At 39.9% G+C, this 26,587-nt stretch overlaps 1 protein-coding gene and 1 long non-coding RNA gene across 4 annotated transcripts in view; both read right to left on the reverse strand.

The window, feature by feature from the left end:
• Positions 1–8,354, reverse strand: part of LOC148013083 (syntaxin-132-like) — a 64,199-nt gene extending 55,845 nt beyond the window's left edge. The window contains exons 1-3 of the mRNA XM_087668634.1: positions 7,880–8,354; positions 7,359–7,484; positions 7,218–7,274 (exon numbers count right to left, since the gene is read on the reverse strand). Coding sequence (XP_087524760.1) covers positions 7,218–7,274; positions 7,359–7,484; positions 7,880–7,897 — 201 coding nt within the window. The 5' untranslated portion in view covers positions 7,898–8,354. The remainder of the gene's footprint in view (positions 1–7,217; positions 7,275–7,358; positions 7,485–7,879) is intronic.
• A 5,683-nt stretch (positions 8,355–14,037) lies between these two features.
• Positions 14,038–18,918, reverse strand: LOC148013085 (uncharacterized). 3 transcript variants are annotated; one of them, XR_015688943.1, is made up of 3 exons: positions 17,712–18,918; positions 16,780–17,517; positions 14,038–16,638 (listed from the first exon to the last, which is right to left on the reverse strand). It is a non-coding gene; the product is annotated as an uncharacterized LOC148013085 (long non-coding RNA). The 3 variants fall into 3 exon arrangements; XR_015688944.1 differs by having other exon boundaries at positions 14,038–15,234; positions 15,343–17,517; XR_015688945.1 differs by having other exon boundaries at positions 14,038–14,854; positions 15,033–17,517.
• Between the last annotated feature and the right edge of the window lie 7,669 nt (positions 18,919–26,587).

Genomic DNA, 26,587 nt, shown 5'->3' on the forward strand with positions numbered 1-26,587 from the left:
GCCAAGCTCTCCTAGTAGCCTTCAAAGCCATACCATCTCACATGTGGTAGAAGCTGCTGCTCGATACTCCGCTTCTGTGAAAGAAAAGGCAATAGTGGCCTACTTCTTGCTTCTCCACGAGATAACACCTGCACCCAAAGTAAAACAATATCCTATCATTGACCTCCAATGGTCAACATCTCCGGCCCAATCTGAATTTGTCCAGCCTGTAAGAACCAAAGGTGAATCTCTGATAATGAATACCAAGATTAGGAGTTTCCCTTAGAGCTACAAAATCCTCATAGCAACCTACCAATGTACCATCTTGGATTCACTCATGAACCTTGCCAACAGACCTACAAGAAAGCACAAATCAACCGGAGTGTTAAGAAGCCAAATCAAGGATCCAATCAACTGCCTATAGCGGGTAACATCCACCACCACCTACAAGTAGCATCAACCCGAGTGTTAAGAAGCCCAATCAAGGACGGTAGGACCCAATGAACTACCTATAGCAGGTAGCATCCACCATCGGAGAATCTAGATTGGCCATAGCCTTCCAGTTCAGATCTATAGGTCCATCTCAAATGTGGCCAAAAGCTCCTGCACATGTCGTTGATGGGAGATAAAATCCCCCTTAGAGTCTAATAAATCTCATGGCCTAAAAAGAAATGAAGAAGGCCCATATTTGTCATCTCAAACACCTTGTGCAGTGCCACCTTAGTCTCCTTGACATTCTAGGCATGGTCACCTATCAAAATAAGACCATCCACATAAAGCACGAACACGTGCCCTCTAGCTCAGGTGTGGACATATAGATGGGGATCGGAAGAAGAACGGCGATACCCCCAACATCCCTTGGAGGAACAAGTCCATCTTCTCGTTCCAAGCACTTGGAGCTTGTTTGAGGCCATAAAGGGCCTTCTTCAACCCGTACGCCTATCCATCTGAGGAGGAAAAGCTAGGAGGCTGCTCAACATAGATCTCCTCCTTCAAATCATTATTGAGAAAGGTAAACTTCACATCAAGCTGATAAACTGGCCATTGTCTATGACTAGCTAAGACAAGAACGGCTCTAATGGTAGCCATCCAAGCTATAGGTATAAAGGTGTCATGGAAATCCACCCTTGGCCATTATGCAAAGCCCTTTACAACGAGTCGAGCCTTGTGCTTATCCAGAGTACCATCATTGTGATATTTGATCTTGAAGATCCATTTTATACCAATCACCTTCCTATAAACGCGTTGAGGCACAAGATCCCGAGTGTCATTCCACTCAATTGCATCCAACTCCTACTCCACAGCCTTCTTCCAATGATATGACAGCAAAGCCTCCTTCACGGAGGCGGGCTCCCTATCTTGTATGGTACGAGTCATCAAACAATATTTAGTACAAACAAGCTTGATAGACTTCTATGGGAGGAGCTTGCCATGCTTGTCTTGGAGCATGATAAGCGCCTAAAAGAGATGGCCATTGGATCCAACTCCACGGAAACTTTTACTGCGAGTATGAGAGGGAAAAGAAGAAGAAGAAAACAAAGGCCAAGCCCAAGAAGGGGACATAGGAGTATTCTTCCAGCTCTAACATAGATTCACACAAGCCTCAATGCCCACACTATGAGAAGGGAACACATCCTAAGGAGAACTATTCAAAGAAGTACCCTCACCTTCATTAGGGAGCGAAGGATGGAGCTACATCATTCAGGCCTTCGTCTACCTCCACACCAACTGTTACCCATGAGTTTGTGTTCCTTCATATCCATGTGTTGAAGAAGTCTTCTTTAATGCTTAACTCGTCTTCCAAGAGCCCTTGGCTAAGTCAGTTGTGCTTCGAGTCATATGACTCCCCGAGGAGATATAGTACAGGATCTTCGTCCATCTGAGGCTTTAGTCACTGTTGGTGACATTTGTTCAATGCATATTAGTGGTGTTGGCACTTTGCCATTATTGCCAGATCGTTCCTCTAGCTTCATTTCGAAAGTCCTACATGTTCCAAACTTGGGCTTTCCACTCCTCTCAATTTATGGCCTGACTAGACTTGGTACTCGAGTTGTCTTCACCGAGTAGGCCGTGTCTATTGAGGATTCTTCTCCAAGAGCTATTTTAGTGACAAGTTGGCAAGAAAGCAAGCTCTACAAGCTCCATTTCCCTTCTCTTATGCAAGGTCCTCCAAGGCAGTTGTCTATCATTGCACCCATTTCCGCTTGTACACCATCTATTCCACAAGTTCTTTTCCATCTCCCACCCTCTCGTCTAGTGGTTCTCTTTTACTCCCCATCCCTTTCAAACGGGGACAATCTCAGTGATGCAGCTATGGATTTCCTGGCCCCTAATGTTTCAAAGGGGGATTCCTAGGATTGTGAGGAGCTTCTTCATCGGCAGTCTATATCAACAGACCTCATCGGCATTGACACTCTTCCTGTCACCCTCGGACCACATCTTCTTCGATCTTCAACCCTATCTAGGATCTGAGAGGGGGTGTTAGCATCATGTTTGTTATGCTTGGTCATCTCCTACCTGTGAGCCTCAATCTGAGCTAGACATGGACATTAGGAGCTCTGACATGTTTGTTATGTACTTTGACGGAGGAGGTAGCTCATTCTAGAACATGCATTTCTTTTTCTAATCGAGTTTTAAGTGCATTTCTTGCATTTCCAATTAAATTCCAACCCTTACCTTTGGACTACCCTGAATGCCGTGTTGCTATTTGCCGGATTTTTCTGTGCAATTGGACTACATCTATTGCAGTCCCAAGGTATTATTCAGCAAGTTGGGAAAATTTCAAGGCCATTTTGCTGGTCGGCTAATGTTTGGGGTCTTTTGCTATATTTAGCTTCCCCCACTAGTTAGCAGATCATCTTCTTTTGTTCCTTGGTAGGTGGTCTATTGGTTGTTGAATCTTTTCCATCTCCGGTTTGGACGGCAAGTTGAATATCCTCCGTCTCCGTCACCGTCACCATCAGTGCTACTATCATCATTTCAGCTTGATCCCATGCCCTCATTGACGCCTCAATCTACATGCAAGGACTGATCTGTGTTGAGCTAAAAATGCATTAGTTTTACTTAAACAACCCCAAAACTTGCTTAATTAATGAAAAAACCTAGTTTATTTAAAAGAAACGCGATCCTAGAGAGTTTTTGTGTCCCATAAGCACAAACCCACTTGGGAGGGCCCAAACTTTCTATAAATACTTATGCTACCCTCCATTCAGCCCTCAAATCTCGTTTTTGCAAATTTCAAGTGTTTCAGCTTGCTGCCCACACCCCGTTCGTGGAGGATATCTCAGCCGAACCTGTCCATTGCTGTCTACATCAGTTGGCGCCTGATTTCCAACCCTCTTCACACAGTTTGGAGCTGATCCCAACCAGGCAACTGTTGTTCCTGTTGCGCAAACCTACTACCGTGCAACCTGCCACGTCATCATTGTTGTGTTTGATGGTGTTCGACATCCAGAGGCTGCCTTGCTGCAATTCCAGATCCATCCAAAGTACAACACTCTCTCCAGCTCATTGCCCCTGCCCTAATCCTTGAGATACAGGAGTTCAAGGTTCAGTATTCATTCACTGCATAGTGTGTTTGCTGCATGAGCATTGTATATTTAGCAATTATATCACTTCAGTTATTTTCTGTGTTCATTGTCTCTGAGTTACCCTAACCCTAACTGTGTTCTTTTATCAGTCTGTGCTTTGTCATACGATTGTTATTTGTGTTTCTGTATTTCTTTACATGGTATCAGAGCCTGGTACTCTCTGAGAAACCTAGGCCTTTGATCTAAAAGCTCTCTGCAAGAAGCAAGAACAACAGTAGGTTCAAATGGCTTTGAACACATCAACACCAATTCAATCTCCAAAACAACCTATGCCGAGAACCGAGCGAGAGTGGGTAGGACAGCTTGCTCCATAAAGTTCCAACATAGTAGCAGACACTTCTGACAACACAGAAGAAAGGCTATACAAGCTTTCCACTGAAGAATATCATGTGATCATGGACTTTAGACGAAAGAAGATTGAGGAGCTCGATCGAAGGATTGCCCTTAAGGAGAAGCTACTCAATGAAGGTATGCATGAATTTCTCTCTTCACATGTTGTGCATAAATCTGATGATATTGCACGGCCGTGAGACCTCCCTCAAGGATGGGCCCCCCTGTTGGAGAAAGAGATCCGGAGTATGTTCCATTCTTTCATCCTCTTTTGTTCACTCCGAAGCAAGGTACTTTAGAATGGTCTTTTGTTCCTTTGTCTTTCACCTCTTCTGCTTTGCAATATATTGGTAGAAATCATGAGGAAGATAGAGTGCAATCAGTTGACTACAAAAAAAAAATTCTCTGGAGGACCAATTCTTGTAGATTACCACATGTCGTGGGGATTATAAGAAAAAGCCAAGTACCTATTCTTCTACCCTTTCTTCTTTTCAGTTTACTTCTCAAAATCAGAATGAATTAAATGTTCCTATTTCTATATTGCATGATGCATCATCATCATCATCATTTCATTTTCAATCATTAAATGGTAAAAATGCACAAAATGCATCTGCATCTTTCACACCACAAATTCAAAACCCACCTATCCCACCACATTTTTTTGCTACTTCTCCACTTCCCTTTACACCATTTACATTCCCCTATCAAACACCTCGTTGCACATCACACTGCACCGAGGGGTTATGGAAACATAGGCACCACCTTTAAGACCTCATCCTTTCCTCCATCGAGTGGTGTTCCACCTACTTCTCAAACACTTTCGAGATCATCGCAGCCTGGATATCCCCCTAGTCTCTCCCGAGTGTGGATCAATTGGTACCACAGCTTGCCTCTATAGCATTACCTAGTAGACCTCTTGGTCATGCTACTGTGCCCCAGTTAAGCTTTGGACAGGGCTTTCGTGGTCCCAGTGCCTACACCTCCATCGGCACCTTGTGGAAACATTCATGTTTCAGTGCCTCCGCATCAATTGACACTCAACACTCAACACTCCCCACCTATTTTTGCCTACCCACCTTTTCTCCCCCATTCTTCCTATCAGACACATCCACCACCACCATCTTACCCTCCGCCTCCATCTTATCCCACTTTCCCGACACTTCATGGTTCTACCTCATCTTCTGCCAAGCATGCCTTCAAATTTCAATGTCATTTTAACGAGTCAAACTTTACCACTTGGTCGAACTTGATGAGACATGTCCTTGACTCTCAAAACCTATGGGATCTTGTGCAAGGGTTGGAACCCCAACCCAATCCCGCACTTGTTCCATACGAGGTTTTCTGCTCATGGAAGGCTAGGAATGCCTCCGCTATTGTCGAGCTAATGCAGGGCTTATTGCTTGAGTTTCATTCTTTGCTTGAATGAGAGAGAGAGAGAGAGAGAGAGAGAGAGAGAGAGTGTGTGTGTGTGTGTGTGTGTGTGTGTGAACTCCAATAGTCACAATATATAACCAGCCTTCCCTTTATTCAAATGTTATTGAAAGAATAAAGAATGAAGAGACGGTGATGGGCACCCACCACCTACAATGTATAGGTGTGCGAATGCTGTCAGTGTAGTAATACACAGGTGGCTAGGCACAGGCACCTTTACCCCCAACAAACATCTCTAAGTATACCTACACTCTTGTACTTACCTACAAATACACAAGGTATGTTTGATAGACCGAAATTGCTATAAGATTTGAATAGTCCATGCAAATTCTTGTCCATTGTGTGCACCTAAAATGCATTTCAGCCTTTCACAACTATCCTATATCATTTAAATTTGCCTTGCCACTTTGTGCAAGTCCCCCCCCCCCCCCAATCCCAAAGTTTTCATCTAGATTCCAAAGTGCATTTTGTTGTCGTTTTGTAACAACTCAGGATTACATTAAACATGTCTAGGTATTTCTTTTTTTACTAGATATCACCATGCAATGTTCCAAGAGCTTCCTAAAACCCACTCTTTCATCTAGATTTCATGTTCTAAAAGAGTGTGCTTAGAGCATGTGAAGTCGTTAGGTTTACTAGAGACAATTGGGGTATGAAGTCACTAGGTTTACTTAAGAGACCTTGATTGGCTGTTGTCAACCTTCCACATATGACAAGCCCGAGCAAGATGACTTACAATGTCACATACAAGTCCATTCACATGCAAGCAATGGCCTACGCCATCATATGGTGTTGAACAAAATCTTGATAAGCAATGCCAACTATAGCTCCACAGCCACAAATATGATGCCAACTAGTATATTTAATCATTGTATCCTAAATTCGGGTTCTCATTCCTTGTCGATCAAATTTTAATGACAATGTTCTCTCTCTAGGGGATGCAAATGAAAGAATATATGTAGCTACGGTCCTTTTTTTGTTCATTTCAACTTATTTTGGGATGTCTATGGTCACGTGCCACTTGGAGGTTGATGTTATGCTCCAAGAGGTAGAGATTGCTTCATGTTACTTGGTTGATGCTTTTTCACCAGCAGCCATACTTTGGCAGAGATTGATACTCTTAGTGAAATTCAAAAATCAAAAGGATATTATTGAGGAGTTTCTATGCAACATTCATGAGGCAAGTTATCCAATGTTTTGTTTTCTGAGCATATTATATGATCTACTACCAAGATTAGGACTGATAATTGTGTACACTAGCATGCAAATAACTTCATACTCTTTGTCAAAATTAATTAGTTTAGGCTAAATAACCAGTACATTGCACTCCCATGAAAGATTCACCCCTAGAATTTAACACCCGATCATGCTTCAGTCTGTGCAAAGCCCAACCCATCATAATCTTAGGAACTTTTGCAAATGTATAGACAAGCCCTTCAACCTTGGTACTTCAAATAATAGAAAATATACTCCAACCAAGATAGAGAATTAAAACAAGAGCTAAGGTTGGGCTATGTGCCAGCAAATTATGGATGTTCAACTAGCCAGCTTCCTATGCTGAATTATTTGTTTCACTGTAGGAAGAGTAGTGCACAGACATGTAGTACAAGCACCTAAGAGATGTCTTCCAACAACTACTCATTAGTGCAAGCATGATATCTAAGGCTCGCAGCTCTTGGAGAACACAAAGCCTACCATTTAGCAGATTGCTATTAGCATAGGCTTCCTGCCCCCCCAACCCACCAGCCAAAAGGCCATGTATGGCTGAACAACAAGTAAGAGTATGCAAATAAAGAAACATAGAAAACAGGCCTTCGTTTACTACAAATATATAATTGTACTCGATAACCAAAAGCATGCCCAAAGGTAGCATGAAGTAAACTGGACCTGAAGTTTTTGTAAATTCTTGCGAATTTGTGCCATCAAGCTTTTGATACTTGCCACCTGAAAAGATGAAAGAAGTTTTTGTAATTCCCTTGCAAAGCTGTAGAAGCTATAAGGACATGTGAAACGTGACAAGAGACGAACCTCATCAAAAAACTGAGCCATTGCTGGGTCTTTTGAAGGATCAGATACCCCCGGCATGCCTTCTTCAATGTCCACAGTATGTGCATCTTCTCTCCCATTCCCCATCCGGGTGAGCTGAATCGAATCCTGTCGAAAGATTGAAGATTTTCATTCAAGTTCTTAGCCACACTGAGTTCTGAGTTCTACCCTTCTACGCATCACAATAACTGAAAAACTTGCTTGACAATTTCTCAGACCCTTCTAGAGACGTGCGCCACATGTAACTCAACAATCATGATTATGAAGCGGAACGAAAACATCGAGCAATCTAGTTGCTCTGAAGTTATAGTGACGATCAAACATATTAAGCACTGAAGGCAATACCAGCGCACTGCGCATAAGTAATGTGTGATATGTATTCCAAATCTGGCCAATAGTAAAATCTACAACAGCGGAGCGTGATATCGGGCGAAGACTCTACTCAGATTAACAAGGAGAACTCCATTTCGTTTTGGAAATCTGAAATGATAGCAAGGGCATACCCCTAAAAGGTCGTTCATCTTGAAGATACTGAAGATTGGCTGGCTGGTTTGCGTTGACAGTATTTGTCAAATTAAAGAAACAAGCCGGTCTGCTACGCGATGTGCCTTACGTCTACACAGAACATCCAAGCTTCTGGACAAAGCCAAGCCAGGCGTCTGCCAGGAAACCCTAATTTGGAGGAAACTGTCGCGGCATCATCCACAAGGTGCGTGTATAAGCCCGCGGGGGGCGTCCATCGATCTGCGTCAGGTAAGCCGGTCAGAGGGGCACCCTAGCTTAGTAGGAAGGGCCGATGGATCCCTGCAAAGACAAAAAGATGAGGGAATGATCGGGGCGGCCTGTGTTGATCACGGCGATGATGAAGAAGAAGGATGGCGTGAGGTTTGATGATGAGAGAAAACAGAAACAGACGGGACTAGGCCTGCCTTTCTGGATTGCGATTAAAGAAGAAAGCGGAGGGGGGAAAGCTGCCATGGCCTTTGGTGCAAGCTCTCTCGCCCCCGCCCCGCCAGCGTGGCGCACACACATGAAGGTGGGCCCCCACACCGTATCGATGTAAAAATGACACAAAGCTCTCTCTCCAAGGGGCATGTTCACGCACATCATCCGCATTTCGTGTCGCACCGCGCATTTCGTGACACTCTAGAAACCTGGCGCCCCAACTCCCAAAATCTACTACTCGTCTCTAGCACTGGTGGATAAATCTATGGTGGGTTCACATGAAAGTGGCAGAAGAAAGTACTTTACATCTATGGTGGATTTAGATGGAAGTGGCCGAAGAAAGTACTCTTCTTTAGACCTGCCCCGCCTTGTTCTCATAAGATGAAGGATCTCGAGGTTAAAATTGGCTCTAATAGAAAACATAAATGACTCTAAAGAAACAAATCGCCCATATAAAGAGAGCAATAATTGGATAATAGCTTCATTACCAGCAAATGTGGATTATTTGATTCAAATGACACCCGACTGACAAAAAGGGATTTTAAGTTAAGTGATGAGCAAAAAATGGAAACCTAGAGGCGATGTATGGAAAAGTGGAAATCTCACCTTTTCCACATAGAAATGTTCATCTTCCAAGGGCAAGCAACCCATTTTCAAGTGATTCCAAAAAAATCATAAACACCACACAAACAACACTCCCCCTCTCTTTCTCCTACCATCTCTTTTGAACCCAACCTTTTTGTGTGTGTATACATGCATGTGCATGTGCATGTATGTGTGTTTTCTTAGGGTTGTGGGTTCCATCCTCTCGAACAACACAACATTGAGGTATCCTCAAAAGTGGATGTTGAAACAATCTCGCTTGGCTAATCAGCATGTTGTACCTAACCTTAGGCTAGGACAACTGCCTAAATTACACAATGTCCCTTGATAACAAATCCACGATGTAACCCTTGGAAATGGATGTCGAACAAAATCATGTTTAACCGATCACTTAATGGAGATGTTGTGTGGGACCAAAGGATGAGTTAATTTTCCAAATTATTAATTGGCTCGCGATAATAAGTCCAAATGTAACAATTTGCTTATCATTATCATTACAATATTAATTTGCATCTAAACCTACCCTTGGAAATGTAAAGATTAACCAACAATCACACAAGTGGGCATGGTTGCATAGTGACTTATTGAAGTCACGTGTATTTATGTATTTGTGTATTCAATTATTCATGTATGTATGCATAGTGACTTATTACATACATAAGTACATATGCATTCACGTATATATGCTAAGAGCAATGAGAGTAATGGAGTGATCTAACCAAAGTTAATAAAGCTTATATTATTTATGAGACAATTAAGAAGGCAAGAGATAAAGATCTGCTATGACACCCAATAATGCATTGATTTAAGGTTTTACAAAATTTAAAATATAAGAAATTTTATATGGCTCAATTATTTAACTCACACTAAGCTTATCTTACTATTATATTATTTTGGTTGTAGGTTCATAAAGCCCCGAATCTCCAGAGGGCTTCTTGAACCTACCCCCTTCCTCCTTGAACCTCCCCTTTTTAATTAAAACCCTCTCTCTCTCTCTCTCTCTCTCTCTCTCTCTCTCTCTCTCTCTCTCTCTCTCTCTCTCTCTCTCTCTCTCTCTCTCTCTCTCACATTAGACTTTTTAATTAAAACTTCCCTTCTTTTTTTCTATTTTCTCCTCTTTTAATTAAATATTTTAACATTATTTTTAAAATTTTATTATCTTTTAATTAAATATTTTCACAAGTTTTTTATTTAAAAATTTGACATAGTTTTTCATATGCCTTGAGAGAGAGAGAGAGAGAGGAAAAGCGGGGAGAGAATAAGAGAGAAAATATGAACAGAGAGAGAGAGAGAGAGAGAGAGAGAGAGAGAGAGAGAGAGGAAATAAGAGAGGGAGAGAGAAGGAAAAGAGAGGAGAGAGAAGAAAAGGAGAGAGAGAGAGAACAAGGAGATAAGAGAAAATAAACTAAAATAAAAGGCAAAGAGAGGGGCAAAGGGATAGAGGAGAAGAAGAATGAGAAAGAGAGAGGGGGGAAGAACAAGAACAAGAAGAAAGAGAATATAAACACGGAGAGAAAATTATAAATATAAAAAATATAAATTTTAGAAGAGAGATAGAGAGAGAGAAAAGAACAAAATTTAAAGATAGAATGAAGAGAGAGAAGGAAAAGAGAGGAGAGAGGGGGAGAGAGAAAGAGATAAGAAAAGTAAGGAAAGAGAGTGAGAAAAAGAAGAAGAGAGAAAATATGAACACAAAGAGAGAATTACAAAGAGAGGAAAGATAAAATTTAAAAGAGAGAGAAAATAAAAATAATAGAGAAAATGTGAACACTCACAAAGAGAAATTTATAGAGAGAGAAAACATAAACTTTAAAAGAGAGAGAAAGAGAGAGAATAAAAAATTAAAGAGAGAAAAGAAAAAGAAAAAAGGAAAAAGGAGGAGAAGGAAAAGAGAGGAGAGAAGGGGGAGAGAGAAATAGAGAGAGAATTTTATGTTTAATGAGAGAGAAAAAGAGAGAGAGAACAAGGAGATAAGAGAAAATAAATTAAAATAAAAGACAGAGAGAGATGGGGGAAGGGAGAGACAGAATAAGAGGAAGGAGAGAGAGAGAGGGAGAGAGAGAGAGAGGAAATATCAAATTTAAAAGAGAGATAATAAAAATTTAAAAAAGAGAGAGAAGGAAAAGAGAGAAGAGAGGGAGAAGAAGAGGGAGGGAGAGAGAGAAGAATAAGAAGAAAAGAAAAGAAAAAAAGAGGAGGGAGAGAGATGGAAAAGAGAGGAGAGAGATTGGAGAAGAAAAGGGGAGAGAGAGAGAGAGAGAGAGAGAGAATAAGAAGATGAGAGAATATAAACTAAAAAGGCAAGGAGAATGAGAGAGAGAAAAAAATTAGATATAGAGAATTGGAGGGAGAGAGAGAGAGAATAAAAAATAGAAATAAAGAGGAAAAAGAGGAGAGAGAAAGAGGAGAAACATATTACCAAGTGAGGTTGTCATGTGGTACACCAACTTCACTTACCGCTTCATAGCAGTGAAGCTGTCGCCAAGTGGCCTAGTGTTCAAAATGCTAGTATGTAATATGTAAGAATTTGTATCCTGGCTTTAAATGGTGAAAAGATGGATCTTCTATGTAGAATTGACACTCAATTGGGGTGGGGTGCATTTTGCTTTTTGGGGGGGTGTCACCTTACTATCCCCATTACCTTGTGTTTACCTTAATGTGACCTACCGTGATAGAGTTTCTATTGGTTGTGCAAGTCGTATTGAAATCAAACTGACCATAATAGTAATTCTAATTAAGAGCCACGAGGGAAGTGGAGTTCCTAGTGGCTTTAAACCAAACTTCAAACAAATAGTTTAGACCACTAAATAAGAAATCTAGTATTTTACACAAATGCTTTTTGACTTACATTAGCATTCTTAAAGTTCGATATTTTTTCCCATTATTTGCAAAGGATTGAAATAAGATTTAGTATATTCTATCATACTTTATTATCTAAAAATACAATTGCCTACATTCCCAAGCATAGCTATAAAGGACTAAAATAGGAAGGGTGTATTGGGGGGGGGGGGGGGGGGGGGGGGGGGGGGTGGGATCCAATTCCTAACGTGAATCATGCTTTCCTACTTATGATGTCCATTAGCCCCTTTTTAGTTTAGGTGTAACCGAATGGAGATGGACTAGAAAAATACAAAGCAAGTCCTCTAAAAGAGATATTGTGCTTTTAAACAATATCCAATACTTTGATTCTAGGTCATGTTGCAATGAAATGATAAGTTTTACTAGTTATATTTTAGTTGCATGGCCACTCTTGTTACAATAGTAAGTGTTTTCATTTTTCATTCTATTTACATGTTTCATTAAAATAGCTTGAAGAACTAGATAATCCAAGCACAAGTGCCAACCATATTGTGTAAAGCATGCTTTTACTAGCTATAGTTTAATTGCATGGCCACTCTTATAGTATGTGTTTTTTTCTTCATTCTTTTTACATGTTTCATTAGGAGAGAGCTTGTAGAACTAGATAATCCAAACACAAGTGACGACCATATTGTGTAAAGCATTTTGGTCTTAAAATTGCTCACATCAAGACATGTCAAAGCTAGATTAAGAAACCAATATCTAAGAGTAGTTGCAATGTTGTTAATCACTTCATCATAGTATAACATAGTTAACATAAGTTCTTGCATGCATAAAATACGAAATCTATTATAACCAAACAACTTGTTGATTTATTCAACATTACAATATGATTTTTCACAAAACTAGTAGGGTTTCCAAATTAATGCTTGAGGTGATATTTGCATTGTCATCCTAGCAATTATTGTCATCATGCTAGGCTAATATCTCAATGAAGATTCGGCACTCAAAGAAACCTATAAAAGGAAAGTTTAAATTAATGGAAGCACTCCAACTCATGCAATTCATCAAGCAAGACCTTAAAACAAACATTTTGACTTATAGTTTTAATGATAGCTTTTGCAAATGATGCCACACAATAGAGCTTTTACATATGATTTCTACTTGTCCCTAAGTCCTAGATATCATTACTTGTTTGCATCAAGTGTGGTCAACTAATTTTATCTTTACATGTGAATCCACTAACGATATGGTGTTGCATGCACTCAACATGACAAGTTATGGTCATTACCTAAAAGTTGAAAGCCTCAAGAATGTTCTCTAGCCTATTGAGGTTGTATATTTAATGAAAGCGATCAACTTGAACTTATCAATTTCTACAGGTTTGCACCAATGACCCACAAAGCCTTACCTCAAAGCACATGTGACATATGACTAAATCCAATACAATTTGTACCCCCTAAATTTTTACTTATTACCATTTTCCCAACCCCCAAACAAGTGCCAAAATCAATAACACAACCATGCATTTATTTGAAATGCCTAACTTTAATATCAATCAATGTTTGAATGATAATTGTGTACGAGGTGAATTACACAACATGAGAAACTTATTTAATACATTTAGTCTTATATTTTCTTTCATCTCATTGATTCTCCAATCAATTCTAATAAATTCTCTTTGTTTACATATATGTGGAAGTATTAAAGACCCCTTTAAAAGAATTTGACGCATAAGCAAGTTAGAAATCATGTTGGAAACCCATAACTCAACTACATCAAGCATCAAGGGTGTGAAGTCCTTTCACCCTTTGAAAGAGAAAGTAGAGATAAGGATATTGAAAGTATCCCCCCATCATAGAGCCTCAATAAAACATACTAGTATTCCTTGCATGCTTTTGCAGGTGCGGGGCACTAGGCCGGTTCGTGACAGCTTTGCACGAAGTCACCGCAAAGTAGCATTGTGAGGGAAGAGAAGTTGTCATACAATCACATGGTAGCTTTTCTTCCCTCAATTCTTCCACACACAATGTATTTTACTTTTCTCTTCTTAACTTGAAACATGACATTAGATCGCTAATTCATTACAACTTATTGCTTGAAGTTGCTGTGAATCAAGATTGTGAAAGGAACAAACTTGCCATTTGCTTACATTATTTGTTGGTCATGTAAATATCTCTCTCTCTCTCTCTCTCTCTCTCTCTCTCTCTCTCTCTCTCTCTCTCTCTCTCTCTCTCTCTCTCTCTCTCTCTCTCTCTCTCTCTCTCTCTCTCTCTCTCTACTATCAAAATGGTCTTTGTTGCAAATTCTGGCCTCTTGTTCTCTCAATATCTTCGGGTCTTCTCTCCAATTGACGAATATGAAGAGCCAAAAGATATTCTCTAGACATCTCTTCTTGCAACCATGGTAAAGCACTCCAAGTAAGCGTGCAAATTTCTGTAGGCATGACTGGCTTTTGTCCATACATCAACTCAGCTGGCATATATTCGTTAGTCACACTATGAGTAGTGCGATCAGCCCATAAGGGATAAGGCAATAGCTTAGGCCACTCTCGAACCCGTCCACTACATGCTTTGGCCAAGGCTTTCACAATCGGCGGATGGCCTCTTTTTCTCTTCTCGTTGCCTTTTGGATTATATGCCGAAGTCAAAGCAAGCTTAATGCCAAGGCGAGAGAAAAATCTGTCATTCTTGAGAGCTGTGACAACTCCTAAGAGCTCTTTTTTAACTTGAGGATACCTTCGTTGACGATCATTTAGGACTTTTGCCCCAAACCGAATAGCATACCTATTCCCATTTGCATCATCTTGGCCAACAGCCCATCCAATGCCGATAGGACTAGTATCAATAGTATGCACAACAGGTCTTCCACACTCATAATCTGCCTTTCGAAGAGTCAGAGCGGCCCTCAATAAATTCTTCAGTTTCTGCATGACTTTAGTATGTTTTATCTCCAAAGAAAAATGTTGCTCTTTTCTCAAGAGCTATTAAAGATCATTTGCAATATGAGCAAAGTGAGGAATCCAAATAAGATAAAACACACAAGCTCCAAGAAATGTGCGAACCGCCGAAGTAGAGGAACAAGTCTCCACAATCTTTTCTATGGCGTCAACCTTTGTAGGAGAAGGCTTCCTGCCATAATATCCACACATATGACCAACAATCAGAACTTCTCTGGCACCAAAAATAGACTTCAATCCTAACAAGGTCAAATTCACTTCTTCAAGTTTGCAAAGAATCTTCTCAATATCTCTAATATGTGAAGCCACAAAGAGTCTGCATCCACGATCATCTAAAGAATCATCTTTACCTTCTTCCAAACATCCCTTGATAGGTAAGTCATCGATGAAAGGCATAGCAAGCTCATGAATAAAATCTTGTAGAACCTTGTTTATCCCATTCATCATATGAGCATCTGAATTAGTAGCTCCTTGTGGAAGCATACACATTCAGACAAGGCCTAGAGGTGTCTTCATTGTAGTCAAATCTCTACTTTCAAGGGCAAGCTAGAACTAATCATATCCGAAATAAAGGTCATCAAGAGAATAAATAGCATGACCATCAAAAGTTTCAGCAAACTCATCCACAATAAGTCATGCACCAACATTTTGAATAGTTACCTTGTTTACTGGCTGTAGGTCCTGTATGAATCTGAGTGTCCCATTCTTTTTAGGAACTATGAACCACCTGTTGGAATATGGAGCTGAAAATGGCTCTAGAATTCCCATCTTGATGATCCGCTCATTCAAGAGCTCTACCAATTTGGGCAAGTGAGCCCTCGGCACAGGAATAGGCCGTAGATTCCAAGGGACATGCGAAATGGTAAAAATAACCATAGGCATCACAACCCTAGGATCAATGCATCCAATCTCTTGTGGAAAGAAAGCAAAAGCTTTTTCATGCCTGCATAACATCTTTTCAAAACATCTTACCTCTTCAGGAAGTAGAAAATCTTCGGTCCTAATCTTCATCTCTTTCAATGCCTCAACTGAAAACTTATGTCCAATACCTGCAGGATCCCACAAAGGAGGTTGCATAGCAACTCTTCTAATCATCTCATCATTGTCCAAAGGTAGTGGTCCTACAACGGGTCAAACCTTCTTGTCAACTGTCTTATATTTTGTCTGAACTCTAGCTTCATTGCTACAACCTGCAGATTTCACCCCTTGATGAAAATACCCTGGTAAGCACAAATTTTGTTGTGTATAAACAGCAACACCCAAATCTTTTTGCTGAAATATGTTAGTAAGGAATTCTTTTTGCTGAGAATCCTCAGCACCCAAATTCTTTTGAAGCATGAAATCAGTAATCTCACAATACATTGCGAGAGAATGAACATGTATGACATATGTCATCTCTTGATTGTTAGCATTTAGCAAAACCAAAATTTTTTCCATGGTATCTGAGCTATCCGGTCTTCTTTCTGCAAAACACATGCAATCATTAATTCTTTTTCTTTTCTTTTTACATACTGCTTGGCAACTCTAGGCATATTAGAAATATGCTGAAAACACAAAGTACTTTCAGTGGATACACCATAAACACGTGAGGAAAAACTGTCGCTGCTAGGAGGCAAGAGCTTTCTCTGACTTGTACCACCATTGTCTCTCAAGACAGTGGTACCTAGCAAAAATCCGGCTCTCTTGCTAGAAGAGGGGAATCCCTCAAAGAATCTTTATTCCGCTGATTATTAATACAAACAATCATGAACTAAATAGCTCTGTTCCCATCCTTGCTTCGAATCCGTGCATAGGCAGACCCATCATCTAGAACCTTAGTCTCCATCCGAGACTCAGCAATAAATGGTTGCCCCAAAATAATAGGATAAGAACAAGAGTTTTGTACAAAGAAATAATAGAACTCACCCACATCTCCAATAGAAATCTTCAGATTTGGACAAGCAACATATAAATCCTCTGCAGTGTTGTTGGCCGCATACATGCACCAACCATGATCAACATCAACTAGCCATCTACGAGTATCATATAAACCTCGCACAATTACATTAATCTCACAACCATGATCCAAAAGTGCAATGCAAGGAGTCTCAATCTCACCAAGCTTGATGACAGTTTCTATAGTCGCATGAGCCCAGTGACTTCGAGAAAAATGGATTTGAGGCACCAATCTAGGCATATCTTCGTTCTCATCATACTGCACGGGCTGAAGTAAAGGATGAAGAGACTTCTTGGTTTGCATACATAGAGCTCCATCTGTAGATTCCTTGATGATTTCTTCTTCAGAATCAACCTCCTCAATCTGTAATCCATAGAGAATAGCCTCGACAAAGCTAAAGCCTCTTGATGGATCATATCTTGCGATGGTTCTTCAATAATTTAGCGCTTTCTTTTTATGATGTCAATGATAACATCATGGAACTCTCTCTTGGCAATCCCCAAAACTTCTCCAATTGCAAATTCAATTTTGCAGTTAAGAATTTGATCCTCAAGTACCTTTTTCAAGTCTGTGGAAGTCTCGATGCTAGATAACACCTTGAATCTAGGTTGCTTCTTTAGCTTCGAATCCTTTAACTTTGGGGCCTTTTGGTCTTCTTGCACTTTTGGCTTTTGCACGTTAGCCATACTCTGCTCCGGTCCTGAAGAAGAAGGTTGAAGAATTGGCTCACTCCTCCTATTTGCTTTCTTTGATCCTTCAGGTTGATCATTATCTCTTTTATGCTTTTCTTCAACAAATGCTTCAAATCCTTGGGATTTTGCAATTTAACCATATTTAGCCATAGATAGAGAAGACATCTACACGATCATTCCATCTGATTCCTTTTCTAATTGCATCTCCTGTGAATGAAAGTTCAGATGAATAAGCTTTACCTTTCTTTTTCGCATGTTAACTGTTGGCTTGACACTACATTTACCCTTAGAATGGTGTATTACCTTAGTTATTACTATTTTCTATGTGAAGCAGCCTTTATATGTCTTATGAAGTTCACTGCCTCATGAAGTGCAGTTTTGGGGCAGTTGCAAAAACTGACCTGATGAGGAATTTTGTGTGTTCTTATTGTCTATCTGATCGCTTATGATGATTACGCCTGATGTATGATGTTTCTACCTAATTATGAAGAGGATCTGGCAGTTAGCGCCATCATGGCTGGAGTCTTGATCTCGTTTGTAGCATGTCTTGTGTGATTCATTCTCTATTTTCTGATTAGTAGTGTTGAATATAATGTATCTATGCTTTCATATGGTTAGTTCTGAGTTTCTATTATTTTTGGGTGTGAGATTAGGTATTTGCTTCATGAAGTATTCTCTGTTCTTTTATGTATTCTGCATAGAAAGGGCAGCAATACCGCATGCAGTGCATAGGACCATAAAGGAGACTTATCTTTTGGTAACTGCTCCAATTGAAGACCATAGGCAGCAGCTTCTCTTGCCGCCTCTTGCTTCGCATAAGAAAAACATAAGAGAGTTTCCTCCAATAACTTCTCCATACCTCCTTTGCAGAAATTCATTTTGAGTGGTTGCTTTGTGTCTCTGAAACATATCATCCTATCCTTCCACACCACCAACTTCAATCTTTTCACCTCTTCGAAGTCTTGGCAGTCCTTGCGCTCATGGTCTGGACTATTGCACCATATGCAATGGTGAACACGATCATTTTTGGAAGAATTCATAGGAGTAGAAGAGGATGGAACAGAAATTGGAGCTGGGTTAAGTGGTTGTTGATCTCTTCTGGCCATCTTTATATGAAGATCCTTCAAATTCTTTGAAATTTCTTCCACCATGTCTTCGATAGTTGGTTTGGCAGATGGCCTGACAACTGCCGCAAGAATAGGCATAGGCATAGGCATAGGCATAGGCATAGACATGGGATGAGGGTTGGAAGAAGTGGAAGGAGCAGTAGGAGAAGTAGAGCTAGGAGAAGACATCGTTAGGGGAGTTTGCATATAGTTTTGTAGGTGAGCCTTACATCTTCGCCTCTTCGTTAATGTGGAGACCGCATCAATAGCATCTTGTCAATTTGTCTTCAATCCCATAGGTTGTGTACAGTCTTCAAGAAGCTCTTCGAACTTGTCCTGAAGTGTAGGATCAGCCGCCTGCAATAATAACTCCACTTTCTTCGAGTTTAGGACTCTTTGTTCGAGTGTATCCAACTGGTTGTAACGTTCTTCAAACTCACGCAATAATTGCTCCAATTGGTAGGAAATCCAAAGAAGTGCATTTGGCTTTCAAAAGTTTTAAGATAAGTTGAGACATTGCGACCATAAAATAATTTACATTCACTTACCACATCCTCAATCGCTTTGGTTTTTCCATGTGTATGCTCTTGTTCTTGATGTAGCATTCGTTGTAGATCCAATTGTTGCTGATGTAGCTGCTGATGTTGTTGCATTGATAATTGCATATGTTGATTCTGCATCATAGTAGCCACATATAGAGTTTGCAATAAATTCTTTATCTCATCAGTCGAAAAGGAAGAAGCACTCGATGATGAAGTGGGTGGAGTATTTGAAGAATCTCCCATCTCGGCAAAATCAGAAGCGACGCTTTCACGTCGGGTTCACTAGGTGTCGCACGGGATCGCGTGAAGAGTTCGTGAAGCCGCTCGTCATAGAGACGCTTAGCAAGATGGGAGCAAGAGGAAATGTTGAGTACTCGTCTCAAGATTGATTAAGTTTCATATTCGTTCAATTTCATAAATCTAACAATAAGAATGAATACATTGTTTTGTCTCCATCCCTCCCATAACATACAAGCATCTCAATTTAAGTCACAATGTCCTTTGGTAGACTGTTCACAGCAATTGCTTAGGTAGAAGTGTCTTTCAAATTTCCCTCTTTTAAATATCTTCAAGTCACAACTCCTGATTATGAGTATGTTGAAGATGATATAAACTTTGCTCCTTCACAAGTTTATTGGTGATTAGGTATGAGTGTAGATGTCCTCATAGTTTTCCATCATTCAATGTGATATTTGATTGAAGGTAGTGGAAATGAGGCATGGTAAGAGTAACATAAACACCAGCTTGTTTTGTTATACGAAGACTAAGCAATGACATATGTAGTCCTAGACACTTCCATAGTGTGTCGTGACTGATGGCGACAACTTTTTAGTAGTAGTTGCAGTGATGAACACTTCATTCAGAGGTGCTGGAAATCACGATGACTACAACTGTAGACGGCAGTGACCTATTGAAGTGGATATTGTAGGCAATAAACAATGACAACAAGGCGGGCATCCCCAATATCAGTAGGCAAGCTTGAATGCATCGATGAACATGCCATACAAAAATCTCTTTTTGAAATTATTGAGGAGAGCCATAGGGAAGGACGGTTCGACCCAGGTAGAATAGAATCACGTGACATAATCGGTGAAGAGGACAGAGAATTGCGACAATGACATGATTGTAGCCGAGGGCGCCTAAGAGAGGGAGATAATATGAGTAATATGGAAGCCGTCTAGGAGGGAAGTCGTTAAGCCGCCGCCTATGTCTTCTTGCAATATAGTCATCGCCTTCTTCAGTTTCAGATGACCTTCAACTTCATCCTGCATTCAAGAGCAGTTTGTCATGGTCTTTATCTTCTCATCTTCTGCAACATCATTTTCGTTCCTTCCTCTTGCCATCGACCTCTGCAGGCTTCATCGAGCTCCTTCATTTCTTTTCCTCTCCCTTGCATGTTGTCGATCATCGCCGGTTTTTGTCTTCGGATTTAGAGCTCTTGACATTGGCTTTCCTCCTCTCACTTCCACTATCGTTGTAAGTCTTCGGATTCAATCGCCGCTACTCGTCTTCATCTTCCCTCTATAGCTCCTTCGCAATGTCCTCCGATTTTGCGTCTCCCTCCTCCCTCTCTGCTAGTTCTTCCTCCCTTTTTAATCTATGCTACCTCCAAATTTTAAAGAAAAGCATCATAGTTTTTTAAGTTTCTCGCTTTGCTTGCACACACTTTTGACGTCCTCCTTTTTATTTCAACAATCCTGATTCGGCGTACAAAGCATGGTGCTTTTCTTTTCAGAAAAGCTTCGATCTTTGATGTCAATGATGATGTCTCGTCACATCCTTTTCATAACAACAAAAGCTTTCTTTGATTGCTAATGGTATGTTTTAAAGTACATGCTTGCGTTATCCTGCATACGATCCAGAATAGTGCCTTTTACTTGTCAAGCCACCTGCCCTCATGATAATCAAAATTCCACCTATCATTTCCCACAATAATTGCCATTATTTCACATTCTGTTGATTCATCCGTTGAATGCGAATAATTTATGCTTTGCTTGTTCAAATGAAAAGACACAAATGCCTTTTGTTTGATCCATGCTAGAAACGTGAATTGTTTTAATTCCATGAGATCATCTTTTTGAAGTAACTATTGAAATGGTAATATGTAAGCTTAAAGTCAAAACTCAAAGCCATCTCCATTCACTTAAAGTGTTCTTTTTGATCCAATAGTTATCCATTCTCTTCTTCATCTTCATCATCCAACACCTCTTTTGTGGTGGTCTTCTCAGTCCACAAAGAATGAGGTAGCTGATCAAGTTTTTCAACCTCTTCTCATCAAGGTTTTTCCATCTTCTTCTTCTTTGATAGAAATCTTTTAGCTTTGTCGTAGATACAATTGAATGAATCATTCGACCTCACCCAATGTATATTGTCATTGCAACTTATAGCAATCCAAATAGAGCATTGTAGAATATTTCTCTCATCTCAATGAGAATGTTTTAATCAAAATCCATACAAGAATTGCCATCACATTGTATTAAGGCATCCCTTGTTCCCACTTATTCATTATGCCTTCTTTCATGAAGTACACACCCTTGGAGTCTTTATACATTCTCTTTGTATGAACTTGTTTTTCATGCAATTTGTCCTAACAAATTTATGCTATATAACGGAACTTTGTGCCCAAACATTCATGCAATTTTCATTTAGAATCCATGCTTATGCAATCAATCGAGCGATGCTTCCACGTAAAAATTATGAATGCATTGAAGAATTTGTGCCTAGCTAGCTCACCTAGGTAGACTAAAACAAAATGACTACATTGTCAAGGGATTTTGTTAACCCTTAGACGAACAACATGGAAAATCTAGAAAATCTAAAGCGGAAGACATGGCCAGGGAAAAAGTGAAACGGAAGACCAAGGCGCACCAATAAAAATATGAAAACACAAGAAGCGCAGAAAAGTCCTAAATCAAGGAGAAAGGCACACAAGAAAAAGCGCAAGTCAATACTTTTCTAAAAGAGCGCAAGGCGCACCATGATTTATTTTAAGAGTGCTCGGTTCTCACTTGTGCAAATTATAAAGGTAGATGGGCAGTAGAAAGGAAGCTAGGAAGATAGGAGGACAATGGGAAAAAGGGCCTAGTAGGCCACAGTTGGCCATGTAAAAAAGGGGATAAGGGGATGACCACCCAAAAGGGATTTAGGGTTTTGTATATAAAGTTGAAAAGTGAATGAGAAGCTCATTCTTGTGTGTGGCCAGAAGTAGTTCTCTTCTTCTTCTTCTTCTTCTTCTTGCTTGCTTGCTTGAGCTTGTGCTTGAGAGAGGGAGTGTGAGAGTGTGAGTGTGTGAGGGTGAGTGACCGTGGTGGAGAAGCTCTCCATCTTCTCCTTTCTTCTTCTCTTCTCTTCTCTTCTCTTGCTTGCAACAATGGAGCTTGGAGTGTGGAGCTTGAGGATTGAGCTTGCTTGAAGCTTGCACTTGGATCGTGGAGCTATTGGAGTGCTTGTTGGGAGAGGAGGCAACTCGATTGGGCATGGAGTTAAGCTCACTACACTAGTAGAGAGAGATAGCGCGTCAGCTATGTGAGGTAGCCATTAGTGTTTTTCTTGAAACACTTGAACAATAAGTGGTCCGTGGGTCTTGGCGGTTGATCGCCTCTACAATTTTTCAGAACAATCGAGCCATTATGAACTTCTTATAGTCTATGAAAAACCACATGTATACAATGAGATACATGTGTCTAAGTTCCATGACTAAAAGCCTTTTTCAAATGTATCAAAAAGCTCTCTTCAAAAAGCTACATATTGTACATATTGAAGTAATAAAACACGAGCTTTTGATAATGTGAAAATATATTGTCATGAATGATCTTCTAAGGCTATCCTACATCTTTCAAGTATCCTTGCCACCAATTTCTTTGATTGATCAACGAGAAAAGGATTTAAACTGGAAAAAGAAAATTAAGTGGAAAGCTCATGAGAACCCAATAGCTGGATATTCTAGGTATGCCAAAACCATAAAGCCTAGTTAGAAGAAGCTACTACTAGGCTAGAATGAAAACGGATGCCCTTAGATACGTGAAGCATTGTTTAAGTTGTCAAAGGATCAAGGCGGAGTGGATTAAGCTTCCTAGTTAACTACACTCTCTTGATGTTCCCCAGATGAAATGGGAATACATCAGCATGGATTCTATAACTAGCTTATCCAATGTTTAAGGAGGTTATGATTCTATTATGGTAATAGTGGACATGATTACCAAAGTAGCTCATACTATTCTAGTAAACTCAACCCATGAAGCCTTTGATATCATAAGAATCTTTTTTAAGGATATATTCTATCTACATGGGCTCTCAAAAAGGATCATCAATGATCGTGACACTCCCTTTACTTCTAAGTTGTGGACTAGTTTCTTTCAAGCCATCGAAACTCAATTACAACACAACATACCAACCACAAACTGATGGGGGGAAACTAGAAGATTGAACCAAGTCTTGAAGGATATTTTGAGAAGTCAAAGCTATGATAAAAAAGAAGTGTGTGGGGTTATGTCTAAACTACAATGGAAATTCACTATTTTGTAAATACATGACTACATCACAAAAAAATATTTTAACTTTCTATTACATGAGGTGACATTATGTGGATGGAAAGATTCTAGCAATTGATCAAGACTTATAGGAGGACACTGATAATCCTATAATGATGTTAGAGGTTTGGTTAGAGAATTAGCTCTTAATGATACTTAGTGTAAGGAAAAATGTCTCTTCATGTCAAGTGCGAATGGACCTCGCAAATGGCGACCTAGGTATCCATGCTACTTATTCATTTAAGGGAAATTGTTACAAGATAAACAGAGTATGTAATCCAAAATTATGTTGCATTGTCTAAGATGCATGTTTTTTACTTTGGTAATAATGTTAATCATGGTGAACCTTATGTGCAGTTATCCTAGAGAAAAGAGAGAAACAGTTTATGCAAGGATATATCATGGAACAAGTTTTTCTCTTGCCATAGTCTATCATATAGAAATACACATGCAATAGTTATAAAAATGATAAAATATAATACAAAAATAACTTGAATTTCATTGCCAATGATTGCAATCTGATTATAAGGTTGTGTTTTATATATAAGAGGGAAATTTTGATTTAATACAAAATTTTGCCATCCTTACAATCTCTCATACAAAATTTTGGCATATTTTCAATCTCTATATTCTCTTTGTATCAGAAGTCCTTTAAGAAATTAATGGTATCCTTTGCAGGCTAGTCAGCTCCACATCATCTAATGTTATTTTATTTAGATGGGGTTTTGGCCTTCTAATTTCTTTGGATATTGGGGGTGTGGAAGAGGCACATATGCAGATGGTATTGAAAGGTTTTAGTGTGTTATAGAGTTGATCAGGTTTTAAACTTATCTTTGCTCTAAATAAAAGAAGAATGTCATCAATGTAATTTACTAAGTGATCATCTTGCACAAAATTGTACAGATGAGGCTAAGTATAAAGGCATTAACATTATGCTAGGTTAATTTAAGAAAAACTAAATTTACATTTCTTGGACTAGATCTACTGGGATCATTTTGGCATTGTAGCAAATCAGGCACTTGCAACTATGACTATCACCTTGCTCTAGCAATCTTCAATTGATTTTACAAGGAGAGGATTGGAGAGAGAGAGAGAAAGAAGAGAGAAAATACTGCAAAAGAGATAGAAGATAGAGAAAGAGAGTGACGAGGAGAGACATGAACCCTAATGAGTGCAGTCCAGACAACCATTTGGCATTAACATTATGCCATGTTAATTGAAGAAAAACTAAATTTACATTACTTGGACTGGATCCTCTTTGGCATTCAATCGAGTTCTTAAAACCCTAATAGGTGTAGTCTAGGACATCGATGGATTCTTACTCAAAGCCTTTCAAAAATTGAGGGCTTTTGCCTCTTTTGGTCCCAAGATCACTTGTCTATAGGAACATTTGAAGTTTGAGGCATCAAGGAGCATAGATTGGAAGATTGAAGCAAGATTGAGAGCATTCCATTTGGGGCAACCATATCCATATTATGGAAGCTTCATGATTCTTCAAGGTCTACTCAAGCTTTGGTTCCATGACTTCAAATTGGTGGTCTACACCAATATTAGAGCTTCTTTACAAGATTTGGGAGGCATTGGATACTTGGAAGGCATGATGGAATGTCATTGTGGAGGATTCTATTTCCAAGGTCTCTTATGCAAGCTGTGAGCTATCTTAGTGCTCCATTAATTCCTTCCATTTGAAGAATCCTTCATCTTCAAGCTCAAAGGGACCATTCTTTGGTGATCATTACAATCATGGAGTACGGTGGAATATAATGGAGAAATCTTGGAGGCTATGGTTACTTATTGGCAGCCCATCTTCATCAAGCATTAAGAGGTATTTAGTTCTCTCTCTGTTTACCATGTTTACTGCAGCACAGAGGAGCAGGAAAATGGAAAAAAAGGAAAAAGAAAAGAAGGCGTAGGATAAAAGCAGAAAAAGGTGCCTTGACCGGTAACTAGACCCTGAAAAATTTAAATGCTCATGCACGACCCTTAGAAAGTCTCAGTGTCGCCCCAAGACAACAAAAGAGTGAAAGACGCACCATTAAATGTGGAAGCGCTCTCGAATCCTTGTAAAAGAGCGCCAGGCTCACTCCTATGCAAAGTGTATGCATTAGTTGGGAATAGGATAAATTAGAATGGTGGGAAATGGGAAAAAGGGCCTAGTACGACCAGCCATGTAAAAAAGGGAAAAGGGGATGACCGCCCGCCCAAAAAGGATTCAGGGTTTTGTATATAAAGTTGAAAAGTGAATGAGAAGCTCATTCTTTTGGTGTGTGGCAAAAAGAGTTTTCTTGTTCCTCTCTTCTTCTCTCCTTCTTGCTTGTGTGTGCTCTTGAGAGAGGGAGTGTGAGAGTGTGAGGAAGTGAGTGTGTGGGAGTGAGGGATCAAGAGGGTGAAGCACTTCACCATCTCCTCTTCTCTTCTTCTCTTCTCTTCTATTCTCTTCTCTTGTGCGCACGGCTATGGAGGATGGAGCTTGGAGATGGAGGAGGATTGAGGATGCTTGAGCTAGCATCAAGAATCATGGAGCTACCGGAGTGCAAGAGAGAGGAGGGTTCTCGATCAAGCATCAAGGTAAGCTCACTACACTCGTAGGATCGACAGCGCGTTGGCTAGGTGAGAGATGGCCATTAGTGCTCGCTTGGAATGCTTGAAGCAATAAGCAGTCCGTGGGTCTTGGCGGTTGAGTGAAAGCTCCCACATTTTGGTTCCGTTTGCCGCGACCAACGGATTCAAGCTTGAGCACTTGCGCGCCTCATATCGAGCATCGAAGTAGGGGATGCATCCCCGAAACGGAGCTCGAGATAGATAGAAGTTTGGGTGTTTTTGATCTTCAAAACAAGTAAGTATTTTGGGATATTTTGGTTGTTTGATGATTGAAAAACATGGATAAATTCGTTCAGTTTTTTGCTTTCGATTCGTGTTGCGTTTAGAGTAGGCTAACATTAGGAAATCGCACCCGAGAGGCATAGGGTTTGCTGCTGTATAACAGGGAGAAAATCGGGGAAAACGAGTGGAAAATGGGGGAAATGCTCATTTGAATGTGTAGGAATCGCAAGGAGAGTGATTAGTAACATCCGGGTAATGTCCAACAGGGGTATAAGTT

The sequence above is a fragment of the Lygodium microphyllum genome, chromosome 26, assembly GCF_053477565.2.
Source record: "Lygodium microphyllum isolate KBCC chromosome 26, Lygodium_microphyllum_v1.1.10, whole genome shotgun sequence".
NCBI lineage: Eukaryota > Viridiplantae > Streptophyta > Polypodiopsida > Schizaeales > Lygodiaceae > Lygodium > Lygodium microphyllum.